General features: G+C 42.6%; 1 protein-coding gene across 1 annotated transcript in view; it reads right to left on the bottom strand.

Moving 5' to 3' along the window:
- nckap5l (NCK-associated protein 5-like) overlaps positions 1-22,680 on the bottom strand; it is a 358,788-nt gene that overhangs the window by 255,981 nt on the left and 80,127 nt on the right. Inside the window, exon 2 of the mRNA XM_078228130.1 lies at positions 21,102-21,192. Coding sequence (XP_078084256.1) covers positions 21,102-21,192 — 91 coding nt within the window. The remainder of the gene's footprint in view (positions 1-21,101; positions 21,193-22,680) is intronic.

Raw genomic sequence — 22,680 nt, 5'->3', positions numbered from 1 at the left:
ATAAACTCGTTACGGTCAAGCTCATTGGAACTTTTTTTTATTCGCTCATGGGATGTAAGCATTGCTGGCTATGGGCCAGCACTTATTACCCATCATCTAAGGTGGTGATGGACAGATGCCCTCTTGAACTGCTGCAGTCCATGTGGAGTAGGTACATCCTGAGTACTGATTGGAAGGGAGTTCCAGGATTTTGACCCAGTGATGGTGAAGGAACGGTGACATATTAGCAAGGCAGAATGGTATATGACTTGGAGGGGAACTTCCAAATGGTCATGTTCATATGCATCTGCTGCCCTTGTCCTTCTAGATGGCAGTGGTCATGCATTTGAAAGTTGCTGTCTAAGGAGTCTTGGTGAGTTCCTGCAGTGCATCTTGTCGATGGTACACACAGCGGCCACTGTGCATTAGTGGTGGAGACAATGAATGTTTGTGGAAGGGATAACAATCAAGCGGATTACTTTGTCCCAGATGGTGTTAAGCTTCTTGAGTGTTGTTCGAACTTCACTCATCCAGGCAAGTGGAGAGTATTTAATCATTTCTGACTGCTGCCTTGTTCATGTTGGACGGACTTTAAGGAGTCAGGTGCTGAGTTTCTTGCTGCAGGATTCCTAGTCTCTGATCTGCTCTTGTAGCCAGAGTATTTATATTGCTAGTCCAGTTCAGTTTCTGGTCAATGGTAACCCCCAAAATGTTGATAGTGGGGATTAAGCAATGGTAATGCCATTGAATGTCAAGAGGAGATGGTTGGATCCTCACTTGTTAGAGATGGTCATTCCATAGCATTTGTATGACATGAACATTACTTGCCACTTGTAAGCCCAAGCACTGATATTGCCCAGGTCTTGCTGCATTCATGAGGAGGCAAAAATGGTACTGAATAAATCATCAGCGAACATCCCCATTTCTGACCTTACGATGGAAGGAAGATCATTGATGAAGGAACTGATGAAGGTTGGACCAAAGACACTTCCTTGAGGAACTCCTACAGTGATGTCCTGGAACTGTGATAACTGACTTCCAACAACCACAACCATCTTCCTTTTTGCTGAGTCAATGGATGTAACTTGTCAACAGACTGTCAGAATCTGTCAGCTGTCACCTGTCAGCACAGTGGTTAGCACTGCTGCCTCACGGTGCCAGGGACCTGGATTCAATTCTGGTCTTGGGTGACTGTCTGTGTGGAGTTTGCACATTCTCCCTGTGTCCGTGTGGGTTTCCTCCGGGTGCTCTGGTTTCCTCTCAGTCCAAAGATGTGCAGTTTAGGTGGATTGGCCATGCTAAATGTGCACGGTTACTGGGATAGGGCGGGATTCCCTTTCAGAGAGTCAGTGCAGACTCAATGGGTCAGATGGTCTCCTTCTGAACTGTAGGGCTTCTATAATAATCATCTGTCAAGACTGTTAGGAGGCTCTTTCAAAGGAAGCTATCCAGCTGCCTACCCTTTCAATTTTTGAAAAAAATGTCTGCTGTGTTAAGAAAAAATGTTTTCTATGGGAACAGGGCCATATGTTGGCATGGTGAGTGTGGCGAACATGGTGGGTGGATACAGGCACATCATAGATTGACTTGGACAGTATGGATGATAATGGGGGGAGGATACCAGGGCATGAAGTTTCTTGGGTTGGCATGCATGGGGCATATGAAGTGTGTGGGGGATTGAGGGCTGGATAGATATTTTTCAATCTTTCACAGTGTGCCAATGCACACCCGCCTCCATACCCTTTCCAAGGGCGGTGGGCCCCGCCTTCTAATCCACGCCACCCGGATCCAAACTCTCAACTTCTGGGCCTCTTTTTCCCAGGTTGGGTTTGTGAAACTGGGAAGTATCTCGACTCTGCACATCTGACTCAGAAGCAAAAATTTGATCCTTAGGTATTTTACATTTGGAAATTCAAATATTTCAGGGACTTGAATACAACTTTATTCCACCAGATGTCTCATCCCAGAAAAGTTATCATTTATGAACTGAAACCCTTTAAGCTCAAAATACATGGGTGTGATTTTACTGCCTGTTCATGCCACGCTCCCGCTGCAGCGTAGACGGAGAAGTTAGTGACAAGTCAAATCTCCATTCACTGCAACGGAATGGGAAAATCCTGCTGGCGTGAAACGGTCGGAAAATTCTAGCCATGATGTTAATTTGTAAAAGCAAGCACACCCATAATTATTGCAACTATTGGGGCAGCATGGTGGCACAGTGGTTAGCACTGCTGCCTCACAGTGCCAGGGACCCAGGTTCGATTCGTGGCTTGGATGACTGTCTTTGTGGAGTTTGCATGTTCTCCCCATGTCTGCATGGGTTTCCTCTGGGTGCTCCGGTTTCCAAAAGACGTGCTGGTTAGGTGCATTGACCCGAACAGGCGCCGGACTGTGGCGACTCGGAGAATTTCACAGTAACTTCACTGCAGTGTTAATGTAAGCCTTACTTGTGAATAATGAATTAACTTTACTTGACTTTATTCAGTAATCCTGCACTCCAAGTGATACGTTACACTCAATGAGACACTGGCCAGAGAACTAGGGCTCCTACACTGGGGCACTAACCCATTGATCCTCTGATCATATCTCCTCGCTGCTGGTGTTTGCTTCCTGATTGAAAATCCTGCAAATCAATCATTTCCATACATTTGTAAGTTAGAAATGTCTCACTTTCAGACTCTCTCCCACGACCTCTCTCAGCTCAGAAGCAAGAAAGGGTTATCTGAATTGAGGTTATACAGGCATTGGTTTAATAATTTTAAATAAGTACGTTTCACTGTTAAGCAGCTTAAGGAGGGATATTACTGAGTCAAAAAACAAATGAAATTAATCCTTTAATATAGGTCAAATCCAAGCATCAACTTGCCTTTTGCTTTTTTAATGGTCTGTTAACCTTATGTGCACTTCAAGCATTTCAGTTTCTAAAACGTAAAAACAGAAGGCTACAATATGTCCATTAAGTGTTGACAACCCATAAAGATTGTCAGGGACATCCTCTAACCCATCAGATTGGTTCCAACAGCCTCTAATCCCATTCAATACCTTCTCCAATTGGCCGATATTGACAACTTCCAATCTGATTTTGGTTTGTGAAATGTTGATAACCTGACCCGTGATTGAAGCACTGAAACACGGGACGGAATTCTCCCCAAAAAATTCTAAGTGTCGAATTTGCATGACAACTGGAGTAATTCACGCTGTTGTTTTTCAGTGGGAGATCAGAGAAGAACCTGTGCAATGCAGAGGCCACCATGTGAATATTAGATTTCAGGAGCGGGGCCTATTCCCGCTGGAGAGGCTGAAATCAGAGTGCTGAGCGGGTCACTGCGCATGTGTCGATCTGTCAGTGCCGAGATTGGCGCCCCGCACTGATGGCATCCTGATTGCTGCAGCCCCTCGATCCCTGCAATGCCAGCTCTCTGACACCCACGGCCCGATCATTGACATCCCAACCATTCCTAGGCCCTACCCTGACACTCACTTCCCAGCCACCGCAATCTCCAGACAGTCCCCCCGCCCCATCCCACAGTCCTGACCCCTCCCTCGCAGTGTCGACCCTCCCCAGCAGGTTGACCGTCTCCCCTTCCACCGGCTCACCCCCCCCCCACTCCTTACCCCGTCCCGATCGCTGGCCTCCCTCCTTTCCCCCACCGATCCCGACTACAGAGTGGCAGCAGGACCCCCCCACCCCCATGGATCACCCCTCAGGCCCCGGCCATCAGGCCCCACCCCCTAGGTCCTGCCCCCCCCCATAGGGCAGTGCCAATAGGGCAGAGCCTATGCCTGATGGGCAGTGCTAAGGTGCCCCCCTGGGTACTGGCACTTTGCCTCTTGGGCAGTGCCAGGGGGCCCAGGCAGGCACAGCCAAGGTGCCAATTCCCAAGGGGCACCATCCTTCCCACTGCCTGACCCTCTGGGGGGCCCCGTATGCCCCCCTTCACTCTAGCGGGGTTGGGCCGCGAGCTCCCTGGAAGTAGGAAGCTAATGTAATCCCCACTGGAGTGAAATACAGTCAAATGCAGTCACGTGCATTCAGCCTCTGATCTTCAGGTACGCATTCTCCAAGGCAGCCTTCACGACACACGACAACGCAGAATCGCTGAGCAGAAACTGATAGCCAAGTTCCGCACACATGAGGACAGCCTCAACCGGGATCTGAGGTCCATGTTACATTATCCGTAACCCCCACGACTTGTCTGGGCTTGCAAAATCTCACTAACTGTCCTGGCTGGAGACAATACACATCTCTTTAACCTTTGCTTAACCCTCTCTCCACTTATTGTCTGTGTCTTTAAGGCTTGATTACCTGTAAATCGCATTCCAACCATTATCTTGTAAATTGAGTTTGTGTCTCTATATGCCCTGTTTGTGAACACAACCCCCACTCACCTGATGAAGGGGCAGTGCTCTGAAAGCTTGTGCTACCAAATAAACCTGTTGGACTTTAACCTGGTGTTGAGACTTTTTACTGTGCTTACCCCAGTCCAACGCCGGCATCTCCACATCATGAAATACTCTGGCAGGGTGGGAGATGCCAGCAGACCAGGAGACTTCAATCCTGGACCCGTTAACCATATTCAAATAATATTGAAAATAATATTTGAATATAATTATTGAAAATATTCAAATAGTCTGTGCATCTCACTGCCGATTTTCGGCGTGGAGCAGACGATGCCGGAAATCCGGCACTGGGAGACAAACGGGGCGCGAATGCTCGCGCAAACCGACCGCCGCAGGATTCTCCTGACCTGCTACACTAAAAAATTAGTGCAGCGGGACGGGAGAATCACGGCCATGCACCTTGACCACCTTTACACATCCCTCCTTCTGCTCTGCTGGTGGTAGATATTTCACACGTTTCTGTCCTACCCTCTGGAACGTTTTCCCTCAATCTATCTGTTTCCCCTCTAACCTTTAGAAAAGCTTTCTGAAAACCCATCTTGTTAACCAAGCATTCAATCATCTTTCTCTTCACAATCCTACAAAGATTAGTCATCTAATCTTTTCCTCGCCCCTTGGGACATTTAAGATGCTACTTGCCTGCAAGTTGCCACTATAAGCCACATCACTAATAAATTTTATTAACTATCCTAGAGTAAGAATTTGAGAGAGGTTGCAGTTGCAGAAAGATAAAATATACAGCCTTAATACTAGTTATATATGAATCCATACCAGTGTCAAAACAACTAGGTATTGGTTCAATACGTTTCTGGTGTTCCTTAATCACATTACATCAACAAGTCATACTACTGGGTATTTGGCCATCATTCAGCTTCCCTAAAAGGAAACACTGGATTCAATTAGAAAAACAACAATCAGAAGTCTGGAACAGAAAAATAAAGTAATCCTACTGTCTGCGCTGACCATTAACCACAAAGCCACAGAAAGCCAATGACAAAATCCTGAGGAATTCTGTGATATTGCAATTCAATGTTAAAGTGCTGATTTTGCACTTACTGAAGATATTTGGGAGTACAATTGAAGACGTGCTTACTGATGATCATTGATCTGAGATTATTTTTAGATAACCATGTCATTTTGTATGCTTAGCCTTTAAAATGAGAACAAATGCTTTCATCCATTGAGATTAAAATGTATTGAGTTATGTGCAAGATTCTGTCCTCTTCTGCATCCCAGGGTACTAAAAGAGATGGCAGGAGAAATAACAAATGTACCAGTGGTAATTTACCAAAATTCGCTGGGCTCTGGGGTGGTTCCCGCAGATTGGAAAACAGCAAATGTGACGCCACTGTTTAAAAAAGGAAGTAGACAAAAGGTGGGTAACTATAGGCCGGTTAGCTTAACTTTTGTAACAGGGAAAATGCTTGAATTTATCATCAAGGAAGAAATAGCAAGACATCTGGATATAAATTGTCTCATTGGTAAGATGCCGCATGGGTTCATGAAGGGAAGGCCATGTTTGACTAATTTTGGTGGAATTCTTTGAGAACATTACATGTGCAGTGGACAATGGGGAACCTGTGGATGTGGTGTATCTGGATTTCCAGAAAGCATTTGCCAAGCTGCCGCACCAAAGACTGCTGCATAAGATAAAGGTGCACGGTGTTGCGGGTAATGTATTGGCATGGATAGAGGATTGGTCAACTAACAGAAAACAAAGTGGGGGTAAATGGGTGTTTTTCTGGTTGGCGATCAGTGACTAGTGGTGTGCCACAGGGATCAATGTTGGGACCGCAATTGTTTACGATTTACATTGATGATTTGGAGTTGGGGACCAAGTGTAGTGTGTTAAAATTCGCAGATGACACTCAGATGAGTGGCAGAGCAAAGTGTGCAGAGGATGCTGAAAGTCTGCAAAGGGATATAGATAGTTTGTGTAGGCGAGGGTCTGGCAGATGGAGTACAATGTTGGTAAATGTGAGGTCATCCATTTTGGTAGGAATAACAGCAAAATGGAGTATTATTTAAATGGTAAAAAATTGCAGCATGCTGCTGTGCAGAGGGACCTGGGTGTCCTTGTGCAAGAATCTCAAGGAGTTGGTTTGCAGGTGCAGCAGGCAATTAAGGCGGCAAATGGAATTTTGTCCTTCATTGCTGGAGGGATGGAGTTTAAAAACAGTGAGGTTATGTTGCAGTTGTATAAGGTGCTGGTGAGGCCACACCTGAAGTACGGTGTATAGTTTTGGTCTCCTTACTTGAGAAAGGATATTCTGGCACTGGAGGGGGTTGATTCCGGAGTTGAGAGGGTTGGCTTATGAGGAGAGACTGAGAAGACTGGGGCTATACTCATTGGAATTCAGAAGAATGAGGGGAGATCTTATAGAAATATAGGATTATGAAGGGAATAGATAAGATAGAAGCAGGGAAGTTGTTTCCACTGGCAGGTCAAATTAGAACTAGGGGGCATAGCCTCAAAATAAGTGGAAGCAGATTTAGGACTGAGTTGAGGAGGAACTTCTTCACACAAAGGGTTGTGAATCTGTGGAATTCCCTGCCCAGTGAAGCAGTTGAGGCTACCTCATTGAATGTTTTTAAGGAAAGGATAGATACATTTTTGAACAGTAAAGGAATTAAGGGTTATGGTGAGTGAGCGGGTAAGTGGAGCTGAGTCCACAAAAAGATCAGCCATGATCTTATTGAATGGCGCAGTAGGCTCGAGGGGCCAAATGGCCTTCTCCAGCTCCTAGTTCTTATGTTCTTGTGTTCTCTTCAATTCAATTTGCTCAGAGACTGTTAACACTGGAAAATACATTGGCTGGGATTTTCCAGCCCTGGTGCCGCAGGTTCTCCCAGTCGGATGCAGCAAGCCGTTCAAATATCAGTTTTGTTTCAGATTCCAGCATCTGCAGTATTTTGCTTTTATTGTTCAAATCTCCGACAGGACAAGATCCTGCCGGTGGGAGGGACTGGAAAATCCCACCCATTGAAGCAAAAAAAGCAGCTTTTGAAATGCTAGGGATTTTCCCTTTGCTAAAGTAGTCCTATTTCAGTGTAATATAAAACTATATACTTTTAGGAAACTTCATTGAAATATTACTTTTTTTTACATATGGCCTTACAAAGTGTGATAAGGAAAGAAGTGTTGCTAATTGCCAGGTGACAAGTACTTCCAAAACAACATTGGAGTAATATTCGGAATAAAGTGAGCAACTGAATTAATATTATTTATGGTGTATTTGGTCAAATACTTGTTCATTTTAATCAAAGTTCATCTGCACAACTAATGGAAAATTAGGGAGCACTTACTGATGTCTAGTCACAAAATATTTGTTAAAGACAAATCAGATTTGACAAACTATACATATTTGCAGAAGTGACTAATGTATTTTTACAAAAATGACTGATGCAAGACTATATTTTAAACTCAAATAAGAAAATTATGAAGGCATGGCGTAGAGCTAGCTAAAGTGAACTGGCAAATTAGGTCAATATACAGTTGCAGACATTTAAGGGGATATTTCCAAATACACAGAATGGTTACATTCCAATGAGATAGAAAATTTCCAAGGGGGGGCCCACCATCCATGGTTAACTATAAAAGCTAAAGGCAGTATCAAACTTAAAGAAAAAGCATATAATTCCATAAAGGTGAGTGGTAGGTCAGAAGATTAGACAGAATATCGGTTTCCCCAACATCCAGTAACAGATGAGCAGAATTGTCTTCCAATGAAACATGGCAAAGACAGAAGCCATGGTTTCAGTGCCCATCACCAACTCAGTTCCCTAGCCGTCTACTGTACCCTCCCTGGTAATCTTTAAAAATATGAAAGGTTTGCAGCCTTGGTGTCGTATTTGCCCCATGAGATTTCAGCCACAAGTCCACATATCACTTAGAACCTACATCCTCCTTGGTAACATTTTCCGATTTTGCCCTCGTCTCAGCTGACCTGCTGCTGAAACCATCATTCAAGCTATTGTTACTCCAATTTACACCCAACAAGCCTCCCAGCTTACATAAACCAAAGCTCATCCAAAATTCTGCTGCCCGTGTCTTAACTTGCCCCACGTTATGTTCACCCATCGCTCCTGTGCTTGCTGATCTGCACCCAGTCCATCAACTACTCAATTTTAAAATTCTCATCCCAGTCTTCAAATTTCTCCATAGCTTCACCCCTCCCTAACTCTGTAACTTCCTCTAACCCTACATCTCAGATTCCTGCTCTTCTACAATTCTGGACATTTTGCATATCCCGATTAGAGTCATAGGGCCTTGCTCGTCCCAAAGTCAATGGACCTTTCTATAGTTCGCCCCTCATCCGCTCCAATTCCTGTGGTGGGTGGGCCATCAAAATTCCGGCCTTAGAGTCATAGAGAGTCAGAGATATACAGCATGGAAACAGGCCCTTCGGCCCAACTTGTCCATGCTTACCAGGTTTCCTAAACTGAACTAGTCCCATTTGCCTGCGTTTGGCCCCTGTCCCTCTAAAGCTTTCCTAACCATGTACCTGATTGTTATGAAGATGTGCAAAACTGAATATAAATTTGTAATTTCATTAGCTGGTCATATATACGTACATATTACGCCTTTTGTTGCGCCTGCATCTTACTTTGTCAAGTTTAGCATCTGCTACTCTGTAAAATAGTATTTTTTTCTGAATACTTGGGGTTTCAGTGTGTGTTTGCATGGGTTAGTAGGAAGTATTTGTATATTTTCAGCATGTTTAATATTTTTATCCAGCTGGATTTTAGCACAATAAAACTAACTTCTTGCATGTTTAAATCAAAGATGCCTATCTGGCTTAATTCTTAAAAACTGCACACAGTCAAGTACATACTGAACTGGCAAGTCAGCACCCTTTTAAAATCCAAAATCTCTGCAACAACTTGCAGCATCTAAAACACAATGTCTTATTATGTTAAAGGTGTTAGAAGTTGTTGTTATTTAGGCTGATTCTAATTTAGTATCATAACATTAATTAAGTCAAAATTCAAAGATGTTATAGCAATTTATAGGTGACAAGTGTAGCAAACATGGACAATTCACAACATGCCCATTTTTGAATGCATTTGCATCAGTTGCAGAATGCCACTGTAGAATGAAGAGAAACATTATTTTGGTGAAATGTAAATAGCAGGGATGCTGCTGAAACCCTTATTCATGTATTTTCAGACCTGGGTTCAGGTTCGCCAAAGTTCACCTCGATAATCTTCCAAACACCTTCCTATAAAACAATAGTTTGTCTTTATAAAGTGCCTTTAACATTAAAAAAAACTCAAGGTACCTCACAGAGGCAAACGCAGAAAGCAAGGCTTTAGTGCATTGAGCAGAAATGTTGGCCATAAACTTATTTGCACCAATTCCCATTCATCCATTGCCTTTGCTCAATCTGAACTTGAAAGGCTCTTTTACCATGGCAGCAATATTGAAATCTTCACCTTTGTTCACAAGTCCCTTCACTGTGTCCAGTTTTTTGCCATCAGTTTAGCTTTATTTCCCACGCCTTCCCTTCTAGATTCCTGACATTAGCTATGGTGCATCCCCTAACCCTTTCAATCCACATAGCTTTATGTTCTCCCTTCACCTGCTAATTCTACGGCTAAACCCTTGCACCTTATGTTCTTGCTGGCAACTGCAAATATGTTCTCAAAACCTCGATCATGCCTTTAGTTAGCTCCCCTAACTTATTTAACTGTTACTTGGTGCCTGTTTCACCTCTGTGAGGTGCACATAGGATGCTGTGTTTCGTTAAAAAGCACTGTGTATTTTTTTCAAGCTTTTCTTCTGCTATTACATCAGATTTCTGTGACAACTTAATAATGTTACATGGAATTCCTACTATGAAGCATTCTCTGCCTCTGCTGCTTGCAATAATACATTGTCAATCTTGTTAGGAATCCTCAAGTTTCATTTGGTTTAATGCATGCATTATACTTCCCATGTAGTTCAGTTTAAATGGATTGTTTATACCCTGAAAAATGCATTTTGTAGGAAGTGATTCTTGATAGTATACTATTTCAGCTTAATGGCATATCAGTGCAAGCTATTTTTAACGATTCATAAGTTACCAGCACTAGAAATGCAGCATTATGAAAAGACACAACAAAAAAACTAAGTGGCTTTGAAAACAATTATTCCTACACTTAGATGCAAAAGCAGGGCATCCTTCAGTAAATGCTCAGAAATTTAAATAATCAAAGTCCATTAGTCTCAACAATACTTTCACAAAGCTACTTTGAAAATGCTTTTCTTGCTATCAGTGCTGTCAATCAAAATACTCTGTATTGATTGAGAAGTTATGCCCTCCAAGTGAAATTTCAGTTCTATGCAGAACAAAGTTTGGATTTAAAAGCTCAATAATATTCCTGCTAATTATTGCTAATTTGCATGAATATACTTTCATCCATAATTCATTTTCAAGGTCACTAATGTGCTAGTTTGCATATCAGAACACTTCAAGAGCCATGGAGTGATAGGCTGATCAGTGATATCTCAGCTACCAAGCTGAAATGCATTAATGACTTAGCCTGAGGGACTGCCAGTTGCATTTTTACGAGCTCAAGTCAAAGCAAAATATACAACACCACATGTGAAAAAGTGTCAACCGCGTATTATTTGCACAACCGAACTAAGCTTGGTAATTGTCACATCAATCCATGAGCTAAGGAAACTGATACACTTCCTATTTTAATCGGTTCTCAGCCTTTTGCTAAGATCAAGCCCAAGATCAGGTGCAATCCCTTTTCCTGTCAGCTTGGATGTTGTATCTCTCTCTTGAGGGGACCATGAATTGGATTCAATTTGAACTGGTTTTTGGAGCAAACAAGGAGATGGATTCTGCCCGGTCCACTCTGCGCATTGGCTTTGTAACTTTAAGAACGGAGTAAAAATTTTAAAATTCCTTATTTTACATAAAAGACCCGTTCTGTTCAAAAGGCTAACAGTCCGTTTGGTGGACACTTGTTTTGCTAATTTTTAAAAAAGAACTTTCAAATAAAATGTGTCTCACATAATATGTTACCGGCACACATTTTCTGCAAACCAAACTGAAAACAACGGAGGTATGAAACATTATTCTGCTGACAATGGATGGAAGATAATTGTGGCTTCCTTAATTCATTTGACAAGTACGCAGTGTTTAATCAGCTCTACTATTTTTGAACTGTGTACTAATCATGCACGTAAGAATTCTTTCCCAACTAGATAATTGTAATATTATTCAATACCATCTCGCAAAATAATAAGACAAGATTGGCAGGGGAATTGGGGAATATGTTAAAACTACAACTTCAACTTAACTATTACTTATCATTCTTGTTCATTTAGTGTTTAAATTGTAATGAAATAATCAAACATCAATTGTTTAGTCAATCATCACCTTGTTCAAACACAAAGTAAAATATTTGTTTCCAACTAGACAATATTTCAAAAGGCAAATAATTAACCTCTAAACTCCTTTTGTAAATACTTCCAAAATGAAAATAGTCAACTGTTCTGTGCTGTACAACAACATAATTGAATGACAGGTACAAATAAAAGAAAAACAGCCCAAAAGGTAACCAATGAATTATTGAAGCAAATGCTGCAAGATTGCTTGAATTTAATAATAGTGCGCGGGGCCATTGCAACTGCATAAAGCCTGGAAGATTAATTTCTACAAGGCATCTCCCACTCTTTCCCTGGAATTTTGGCTGAAGAGTCTAGGAAATCCAGGGGGAATGGCTTTGGTTTGGGGCTCCCGCAGCTCTTCCAGCAAAGTGACAGCTGATTAGTGGGAGAACCTCACAAAAACATGCATTTGACACAAAAAATATGAGCCACTTTCCTATCACCTTAAACATAGAAACTAGAAGCAGCAGCAGGCCAATCGCCCTTCGGGTCTGCTCTGCCATTCATCTTGATCATGGCTGATCATTGAATTCATTCTCCTGAGTCATAGAGGTTTACAGCTTGGAAACAGGCCCTTCAGCCCAAATTGTCCATGCCGCCCTTTTCTTTTAAAACCTGAAGCTAGTCCCAATTCCCCACATTTGGCCCATATCCCTCGATACCCATCTTACCCATAAAACTGTCTAGATGCTTTTTAAAAGCATCCACTACTACCTCTGGCAGCTTGTTCCAGACACTCACCACCCTCTGTGAAAAAATTGCCTCTCCGGATCCTTTTGTATCTCTCCCCTCTCACCTTAAACCTATGCCCTCTAGTTCTAGACTCCCCTACCTTTGGGAAAAAATATTGACTATCTCGCTGATCTGTGCCCCTCATTATTTTATAGACCTCTATAGGATCACCCCTCAGCCTTCTACGCTCCAGAGGAAAAAGTCCCAGTCTATCCAGCCTCTCCTTATAACTCAAACCATCAAGTCTCGGTAGCATCCTAGTAAATCTTTTCTGTTTAATAATTTTTCGAGTTTAATAATATCCTTTCATCCTTTCTATAATAGTGACCAGAACTGTACACAGTATTCCAAGTGTGGCCTTACCAATGTCTTGTACAACTTCAACAAGATGTCCCAATTCCTGTATTCAATGTTCTGACCAATGAAACCAAGCATGCTGAATGCCTTCTTCATCACTCTGTCCACCTGTGACTCCACTTTCAAGGAGCTATGAACATGCACTCCTAGATCTCTTTGTTCTGTAACTCTCCCCAACGCCCTATTAACTGAGTAAGTCCTGCCCTGGTTCAATCTACCAAAATGCATCACCTCGCATTTCTCTAAATAAAACTCCATCTGCCATTTGTCAGCTCACTGGCCCAATTGATCAAGATCCTGTTGCAATTCAAGATAACCTTCTTCATTGTCCACTATGCCACCAATCTTGGTGTCATTTGCAAACTGCCTCCTATATTTTCATCCAAATCATTAATATAAATGACAAACAACAGTGGACCCAGCACTGATCCATGAGGCACACCACTGGTCACAGGCCTCCAGTTTGAAAAACAACCCTCTACAACCACCCTCTGGTTTCTGTCATCAAGCCAGTTTTGAATCCATTTAGCTACCTCACCCTTGATCCCGTGAGATTTAACCTTATGCAACAACATACCATGTAGTACCTTGTCAAAGGCTTTGCTAAAGTCCATGTAGACAACATCAACTGCACTGCCCTCATCTACTTTCTTGGTTACCCCTTCAAAAAACTCACTCAAATTTGTGATACATGATTTTCCACTCACAAAACCATGCTGATTGTCCCTAATCAGTCCTTGTGTCTCTAAATGCCTGCAGATCCTGTCTCAAAATACCTTCCAACAACTTACCCACCACAGATGTGAGGCTCACTGGCCAGTGGGAGGGTTTTGTCAAATTACTACATGGTGATGACAGAAAGATAAGGTTCAATATGATTGGCAGATGTAGTGAAATACCGGAAAAAATAATTTCAAGGTGATAATCTGGGGTTGTTTTCTCTGGAGCGGCAGAGGTTGAGAGGAAACCCGATCTTTAATCTACAAAACCTGGAGTTCTTGTACCCAGCATTCCTATCTGTGGAGAAGTGCACGTGCGCACTTCTTCCTGGTTTGTGGAGCATGCGTGGTCCCACGCAGTGATTGGCACATGCGCAGTAGAAGTCTACCAAATTCTGAGAGGCGTAGATAGGGTTGACAGTCAGAATCCTTTTTCCCAGAGATGAAATATCTAATACTAGAGGATATCCACTTAATGTGAGAGGGGGGACGAAGTTCAAAGGAGATGTGAGGGGACAAGTTTTTTGTTTACACAGAGTGGCAGGTATCTGGAACATGCTGCCAGGGCTGGTGGTGCAGGCAGATATGATAGGGATGGTTAGATAAGCACATGAACATGCAAGGAATAGAGGGATATGGACCAAGGGCAGGCAGAAGGGATTAGTTTAATTTGGGGTCGTGTTCAGCACAACACTGTGGGCTGAAGGGCCTGTTCTTGTGCTGTACTGTTCTATGTTCTATGTGATTGAGAGTTCCAAGTTAGGCATAGCATGTCCTTTCCCATATTCTTCATGCATAATTAAAAGATCATAAGGAAGGTTGTTCATCGCATCCCATTCATTCATTTAAGAGATGGTAGTCTCCTTCCATTCAGTGTTCAATGATTCTTAATGGACTCAAGGGTTTGGAAAATCAATCAATATGTTGATCACCCAACAGCATCATAAACTTGAAAAAATTGATCCTGTTGTGTGGCTGGCTTCTTTGTAGCAATTGTATAAATTCATAATAAAAATTATAGCAAAGAACAAATATTGTGATATCGCCTAATACTTGGGAACTATGGTTTGTAAACTTCATTTATTGTTTTATTTTCAAAGGGACTGAAAGCCATCACAATTAATCTCGAAGTGTTATGTAAGTAAAGTAAGTTTGCAGTCCCATTCTTTAGTTAATTGTCAAGTTATTGGAAATCATTACATACAGAGTTACACAAAAGCAAACAGGGCAGCTTAGTAATGAGTCATTTCAAGCCTCACTAAATACATACCAAACACATAATTACTCAGTAAACCAGTGTAATTATGCACAGCACACCAAATTGTCATTTACATTGTTCTTACTGTGCTGAGAATAAATAAGCAATAATGCCTGGTTATTTTAGTGCATCTTTGAAACTACAGTTGGTATAAAATATTAAATATGATTGAGGGAGTTAAATGGCGGAAATCAATTTGGACATTCTGCTGGTGTTCTCAAACTATCCTTGTGGGTTATGATGTCATCAGAATTCTTCAGTAAAATTATAGTCTCATAACTCTTTACGCAGTAGCTATTATTTCAGAGATTTTTCAATTGATTATATTTTATTGTTTTTTCTTCCCATAACATTTTTTTACAGCAGAGGCGATTCAGCTCATGGTATCAGCTGTCTGAAAGAGCTATTCATTATCCCCGTCTCCCCCAGCTTTTACCTGCAGTGTTAACAGGCAAGTTTTTCTCATTTTTTGATTATCTGTCAATTCAGGCAGATAAAGCAGGGTGCAGCCTGTCAGCTTTTCCCATCATATTTTTTGACACATAGTCAAACAAAATCCCGTGACATCACGCCAGCAACCATGGCTCTTGATTTCAGAATATCCTCCAACCATGGGATTCCCCCCCATCTCATGGAACCCCATGGGCACGGAACCTCAGGTATCTGCCCCCAGGGTACTGCCCGGGCATGACCCTCTTCCCTTCTGGGGGCTGTACTTATCTGTTCACCCCAAAAAGGTTCTGTTCACCAGTGCTCCATTTAAAAATTATCTGTTGTAATCGCTGTCAACATGACATCGCGTTGTCAGATGGGGGGGGGGGGGGGGGGATATTTTCCTACAAAGGAGAATGTTACAGTGGGGAGGCCCGCTATTTATATCACAATACATTCAAATATAGTTCCTGTCATTGCAGAGTGACAACCCGGTTACATCACTGGGTGAGGGGCAGGGACAATCAAGTGGGGAAATCCATTGGCTTAAACGCCATTTTGGGACTCCCCCTGAATTCACCGTCCCCTCTGTCATTCTCGTTGGCTGAAAATGGAGGTGGAAAATCCCACAATGTTTTTTGTCAAACATTTATCGACTCTCCCTGCTTAAAATTTGCTTCAATTTCCGTTCCTGGTAAAATAACCTTTACAAAACAAACATTTTCTCCTAATCTTTTCCATTATTTTACTGGTTTTGACTAAAATTATACCCTCCAGTTCCTGAAAACAGAGGGTATAAATGAGCTCAGTGGAAATAGTTTCCCTCCATTTAGTTTAAAAAAGAACTTTTGTTATTTTGAACATCTCTATCGGATACTGCCTTAATACGCTGTTTGAATGAAAAGCATCTCAATTTCTCTAATCTCATCATAAATGAGGTTTCTCAGCTATGGTATCAGCAGTGAATCTCCTCCATACCCATTACATCCTGAAGTGGGAAATTTCTAACCAGTTAATAAGGTTTTTAAACAGAATACATAAGGCACTGACAGGACTACCAGTAAAGGGTTAAATGATTCTTGAAACAAGTTAATAAGCTAATGAGAGAATATTTTACACATATGTGGATGCAATAAGGGAGTTAAGTAATTATGATTTTAAAACATATATATTGATATTTTAATGTATCATAAGTATTGTATGAATCATTGTTCGCTTCAGCCAAAAGCAGGTTACCGCAACGGATGATGGTAAAGGTGAATAGTTCAGAGCCAAAGGCCTGGGAGACTGTAGTTAGCAAAATTCTTATCAGAAAGTTTCTTACGCAGGAACATTTGCAACATTTATGAATAGGAGCATACATTGTCTTGACCTAGGATAAAGATGTTCCCGGATGTGAGATCACGTGTCTATCCAGTTTGACAATTATCTGGTGGGAACATCCAATTTGACCCCTGTAGTAAGTATCTGGTTTCCTTCCACAGTCCAAAAGACTGGTTAGGTGCATCAGCCATGCTCAATTCTCCTTCAGTGTACCCAAACAGGCATTCGAGTATGGCCAACAGGAGGCTTTCACAGTAACTTCATTGCAGTGTTAATGTCAGCCTACTTGTGACACTAATAAATAAATGTTGATTTAGATCATACCTGCAGCTCAAATAGAGCAATGATGTGGAGATGTCGGCATTGGACTGGGATAGGCACAGTACGAAGTCTCACAACATCAGGTTAAAGTCCAACAGGTTTATTTGGAATCAAGAGCTTTCAGAGCGCTGCTCCTTCGTCAGGTGAAAACTCATGATTCCAAACAAACCTGTTGGGCTTTAACCTGGTGTTGTGAGACTTTGTACAATAGAGCAAGTCATAACACATTAATCACCAAGCCCTCCCCAAGCCTATCTTGAGACCCACACGTTCCATCAATCCTATTCATACTAAACTATAGACTACCCCACTTGTCCCCATGTTAGTAGATATTGTAAACCTTTCTTTCTTTTCAGAAATAGGCCCTCTCGCTATGAATCTGCCAATATCACTCCTCGCCACCAAAATGCATCCTTTGACCTCACCATCCTGAGAAACTACTGTACCATCTCCAAACTCCCTTTCCTCTCCAAAGTCCTTGAACATGTTGTAGCCTCTTAAATAAATTCCCATCTTTCCGGAACCCCATTGGTATTCCTCCGATTAGGATTCCACCCCTGCCACAATGCCAAAACAGTTCTAATAAAGTCACAAATAACATCCTATGTGAATGTGACAAAGGTAAACTTCCCCTCCTGATCCTCCTTGACCTGTCTGCAACTTTGACAGGGTTGACCACACCATCCACCTTCAACAGCTTTCCACTGTTCATCCAGCTAGGAGGAACTGCGCTCACCCGTTTCCATTTTTAGTTATCTAATCTGATCCACAGCATCTCTTATAATGGCCTCTTTTCCATTTCCCAAACCATTACCCCAGATGTTCCCCAAGGATCTAGCCGTGGACACACCCGTCCTATTCCCCCCAACCCCCCCCCGTCCTATTCCCCCCCCCCCCCAACACCACCAATTCTCATCTATATTTCCAAAAGGACAGCATTAATCACAGAAAAACGCAGTATGGGGTTCCTCAGGGAACTCCATTGGCGCAAAATGGAGTTGGGGCAAAACAGCTCACACACCCATTTTCGAACACTAACTTGCATACAGCAAGTTTAAAGGTCCAGTCTTGATGTTAGCAAATAGATAAATTAGTGGGTGAGGTGGTTAGGTGAGTGAGGTAGGGTAGGGTAGGTGAGTAAGGTAGGAAGGGAGGTAGGTCTGTAAAACAGCCCTTCACCACCCCTCTTTGCCTTTGGTCCCTGAGACAATTCTGGATTCACGCTGTCCTATTCCTTTAATCCTGGGACTTTAATTTTGTTCAAGTCTGTTATGTGTTATTTTGTCAAACACTTTTTTGAGTGTCCAGGTACACAAAATCAATTGCCCCGTCCTCATGCATCTTCCTGCTTATTTCAAAGAACTCGATCAAACTAGGCAAATTCCATTTGCCTTTAACAACTCTATTCTATCATCATTTATTAGCCCACACTTTTCCAGATGCCAATTAACTTTGTTCCAGATTATTGTTTTTTTTAAATTGCAGATGCGCTTGCAGGGGAAAAAAATGAAAAGTCTGAGACAGTGAGGGATATGAAACCAATTTAGTTGATCTCTCATGGCATTACAAATAAGAGTTTCTTTTAAGGGTCGCTTTTCATGTCATCTTTACGATGTTCAGGCCCTTTGATGGTTTCCTCCCTTCATCTTTCTGTATGGCGCACTCACACATTTCGTTCAGTGTTGACATTTGTTTTGTCGCTAAATCTCCTCCACTGTTTCTTTTGTTTCTATTTAAGTCCACTGCATTCACTGTTACTAGGGACAAATTAATGTTTCAATGGCCCAAAAGCTAACAGAATTGATCACAGATTATGTAGATTTAAGGACTTTTATTGCTTATTTTAACAAAGATTAAACACTTCTTCAATCACACAATGTTACTGCAGGACCTGGTACATATAGATTTTAGCTAAGCGTCTAATGAAGTGCTCACGCAGCTCAGTCCACAGAGTTTAAAGTCATGGAATAGTTGAGACGGGTTCATAGAAACATAGAAGATAGGAGCTGGAGGAGGCCATTCGGCCCTTCGAGTCTGCTCTGCCATTCATCACGATGATGGCTGATCATCCAACTCAATAGCCTAATCCTGCTTTCTCTCCAATAGAAACATAGAAGATAGGAGCAGGAGGAGTTCAGCTTCTGCAGTAACTCTAAAGTTTCCTCAATTAGAGGAAGCAAAAAGTGGTTTCAGAGGATGCTACAAGTGAATGCAACACAGTGATTAATAAATAGTCTCAAGGGTCAGTATTAAACCTTCACTGATCATATATCCGTAAATAATTTAGAAGTGGGGTCAGATTAATACCGTCCAAGTTTGCGGATGATTCAAAAGTGTTGAGGTTGCAAATTACGGAGAAACAAACGGTTCAAATACAAGATCGGCAAAGATTGGGGGACTGAGCCGACAAGTTTCAGACTCTGCTAGATGTGGGCAAGCAAGTGAAATTTAATCCTTCAGATTCACTCGTGACACTGGTGTTACGGACAGGAGAGAGACGGGGGGAGGGAGTCTTGCCACAAAGGATCTTGCCTTTGTGGCAGGGTTCAGTTTCAAGCAGTTTCTGGTTGGAGATACCAATACAATATGAAAATCCTTGAAATGAGCAATGCTGCAGCAGGATGGGCTTTCTGTGCTTAGACCACTTGGCAGGCCTTGACCTTAGTTAGGCCGCACTTGGAATATAGTGTTCAATTCTGGTCGCCACACTACCAGAGGATGTGGAGACTTTGGAGAGCGTACAGAAAAGATTTACCAGGATATTGCCTGGTATGGAGGGCATTAGCTATGAGGAGAGGTTGGAAAAACTTAGTTTGTTCTCACTGGAACAACAGAGGTTGAGGGATGACCTGATAGAAGTCTACAAGATTATGAGGGGCATGGACAGAGTGGATAGTCAGAAGCTTTTTTCCAGGGTGGAAGAGTCAATTACTAGGAAACATGGGTTTAAGGTGTGTGGGGCAAGGTTTAAAGAAGATGTACAAGGCAAGTTTTTTTTTACAGAGAGGGTGGTGGGTGCTTGGAAGTTGCTGCCAGGGGAGGTGGTGGAAGCAGATATGATCATGAGTTTTAAGGGGTGTCTGGACAAATACATGCATAAGATGGGAATAGGAGGGATACGGTCCCCGGAAGGATAGGGGGTTTTAGTTCAGTCGGGCAGCATGGTCGTTGCAGGCTTGGAGGGCTGAAGGGCCTGTTCCTAAGCTGTAATTTTCTTTGTTTGAGGAGCTTTGGAAATCAAGCTGGCTTTGTGGAGTTGAGAGATGGTAATCGACTGCTTGCTCAGCTGGACTACTGGAAGCCTTTCTAGTTGATGTTGAAACAGTAGCCTGAGGGTTTCTCAGTTCCCAAAGCCATATCGACGGCTGAATTTTCCCCCAAAAATTCGAAGGGCGTTTTTTCTGGCCGTGCTCACCCCAACACCGAAATATCCCGCCCAAGATCAACAGACCTTTGCATGGTTCCACATGCCCGCTACAATTCCCGTGGCAGGCAGGATAGGAAAATTCACAAAAGTCTCGCAAAAGTCTGAAAACCACAACCTTGCCAGGGGAGCCGGCTGCAGATTGCTAGGCAAGCACCCTGATCTCACATACTGTGTAGACTTGTATACAGTGTATGAGAGATCTGTCAACCCCCTCCATGAACATCGCCCCCCCCCCCAACCACCTCCCCCCACAGAGCTCTCCCGATTGCCAACTCCCCACAGATCCACCGATTGCCAATCCCCCACAGACCCCCCCCCCCCCACCCCACAGACCCTTCCCCATAGATTTCCCCAATCGCCACAACCCCCAACAGTCTCCCCTCACCCGACCACCAGCCTCCTGATCGGCAGCCCCACCACTAGCCCCCCACCCGCCTTTGCCGAGTTCTCTTCTTCCCTCCCTTCCTACCGACCTCAGTTGGCCCCATCCCCGTGACACCTGAGTTTATTTGAAATTGCAGGTCTATAAAAATACGCAGGCCTGAGGCACAGTGCAAGGATCCAGTCACTCCTCTCCTGGTTGAACACAGCAGAGATCAGTGAGATTTTCAAACCGGAACTTCCCAATCCACTATCTACAATCTTAATTTGAATGCTTGCAGTCCTCATTTCCAAATGCTGCAATGTTTCATTTATTTATAACCAGATTATTTAGAAATCCTTAAGCAGTTTCTTCAAAATTCAGTGGTTCAAATGAAACAATACCTGACATGCTTTTAAAAGCTCAGCAGTGCCTCCTGCATTCTGTCCTCGTGTGCCTTGATTCTGGAGAAGATTCCTTACAGTCTCTTCCATCCTGAAACACAGTAAAGAATTGGTTACATGCATCTCATCCAGTTGATTCACCATCTTTTTTCTATCGCTCACTCGTGCTGTCCCTGTGAAGGATACCATTCAGCACTAGGCAGGCAGCCTCTGCTAATGATACTTTGAGGTGGAGATGCCGGCGTTGGACTAGGATGGGCACAGCAAGAAGTCTCACAACACCAGGTTAAAGTCCAACAGGTTTATCTGGAATCACGAGCTTTCGGAGCGCTGCTCCTTCATCAGGTGAGTCCTCCGCCAACAAGTCAATCTGAGGAGACACACCTGGTGAAGGAGCAGCGCTCTGAAAGCTCGTGATTCCAAACAAACCTGTTGAACTTTAACCTGGTGTTGTGAGACCTCTTACAATGATACTTTGGACTAGCTTTTAAGAGACACATTGAACAAATGATGGATACCTTTTTCTGATTCTTACTTTGTCCCCATAAGGAGCTGCCAATTAGGCCTCCACTGAGCATCTCCCAACAGTGACATGATAGTAATTTGGAGACCAATTAAAAGAGAACCCGGTTACACCAGTCCCAAGTCATTCCACGCTTAACAAATCATTGCCACAACTGGAAAGCACATTGTAGGAGGCTCCACAGTGGATAACAGAGTACACAACCGGAAGGCAAAATAGTCGCACATACGGTATCGTCCAAATTTATCAGAAGTTGAGAGCGACATGGGACGTCGCCACCTGTAGGTGCCTTGCGAGACACAGAGTGTGGCATGAAAGCCCCACATACGTATGACAGCTACAAGTCAACAAACTTCATTGCCATGTCACTTTGATGCAGCTCTGTGTTCCTTTGCAGCTAGCAACAGAAACAATAAATTGAACTTAAACCAAAGAAACAATAATCATTTATAGGAGCAAGTACACTTCATGCTGGCTGGTCGTAAAGTGACTATATGACAGTCAGCATGTTTCTTTAAAATGCCCTCTTACTGGATGATAAAATTACTGAACCTTTAAATGAAACAGAATTATACAAGGATACTTTTAATATAACATATGTACTTTTAATAACTTCCACCTTGGAACAGCATAAGCTATTTTCTTTAAGCATCTGCACTGCAAGCAAACATGTGGCAACACATTTATTTGGTCACGCAGTGGCATTTTACCAGGGTTTAAAGTGAACAAGATTAACTCACCTTCCATTTTCTTATAATTATTCAGTTGTTATGCAAGTATTTTATTGTTAACAGAGCACAACATGAATAGTTGCACCATCTGTTGGCCAAATGTGAATCAGCATAAACCACATCTAACCTCCACTTCAGACAGTAGTACATAGTTATTTGTGACAGAATGGAACAATCCTTGCTAAGAATCTGATCTTAATCAAGTACACCAATGCTCCAGAAACATCATTATACCATAAAGGTGCCTGATGGTTTAGAAGAGTTAAAATGCGGCACAGTGGCAAGCACTGCTGCCTCACAGCGCCAGGGACCTGGTTTCAATTTC

This window comes from Mustelus asterias, chromosome 14, assembly GCF_964213995.1.
Source record: "Mustelus asterias chromosome 14, sMusAst1.hap1.1, whole genome shotgun sequence".
Classification (NCBI taxonomy): domain Eukaryota; kingdom Metazoa; phylum Chordata; class Chondrichthyes; order Carcharhiniformes; family Triakidae; genus Mustelus; species Mustelus asterias.
Note: the sequence above shows the minus strand (reverse complement) of the source record. Positions and strands in the feature narration are given on the sequence as shown.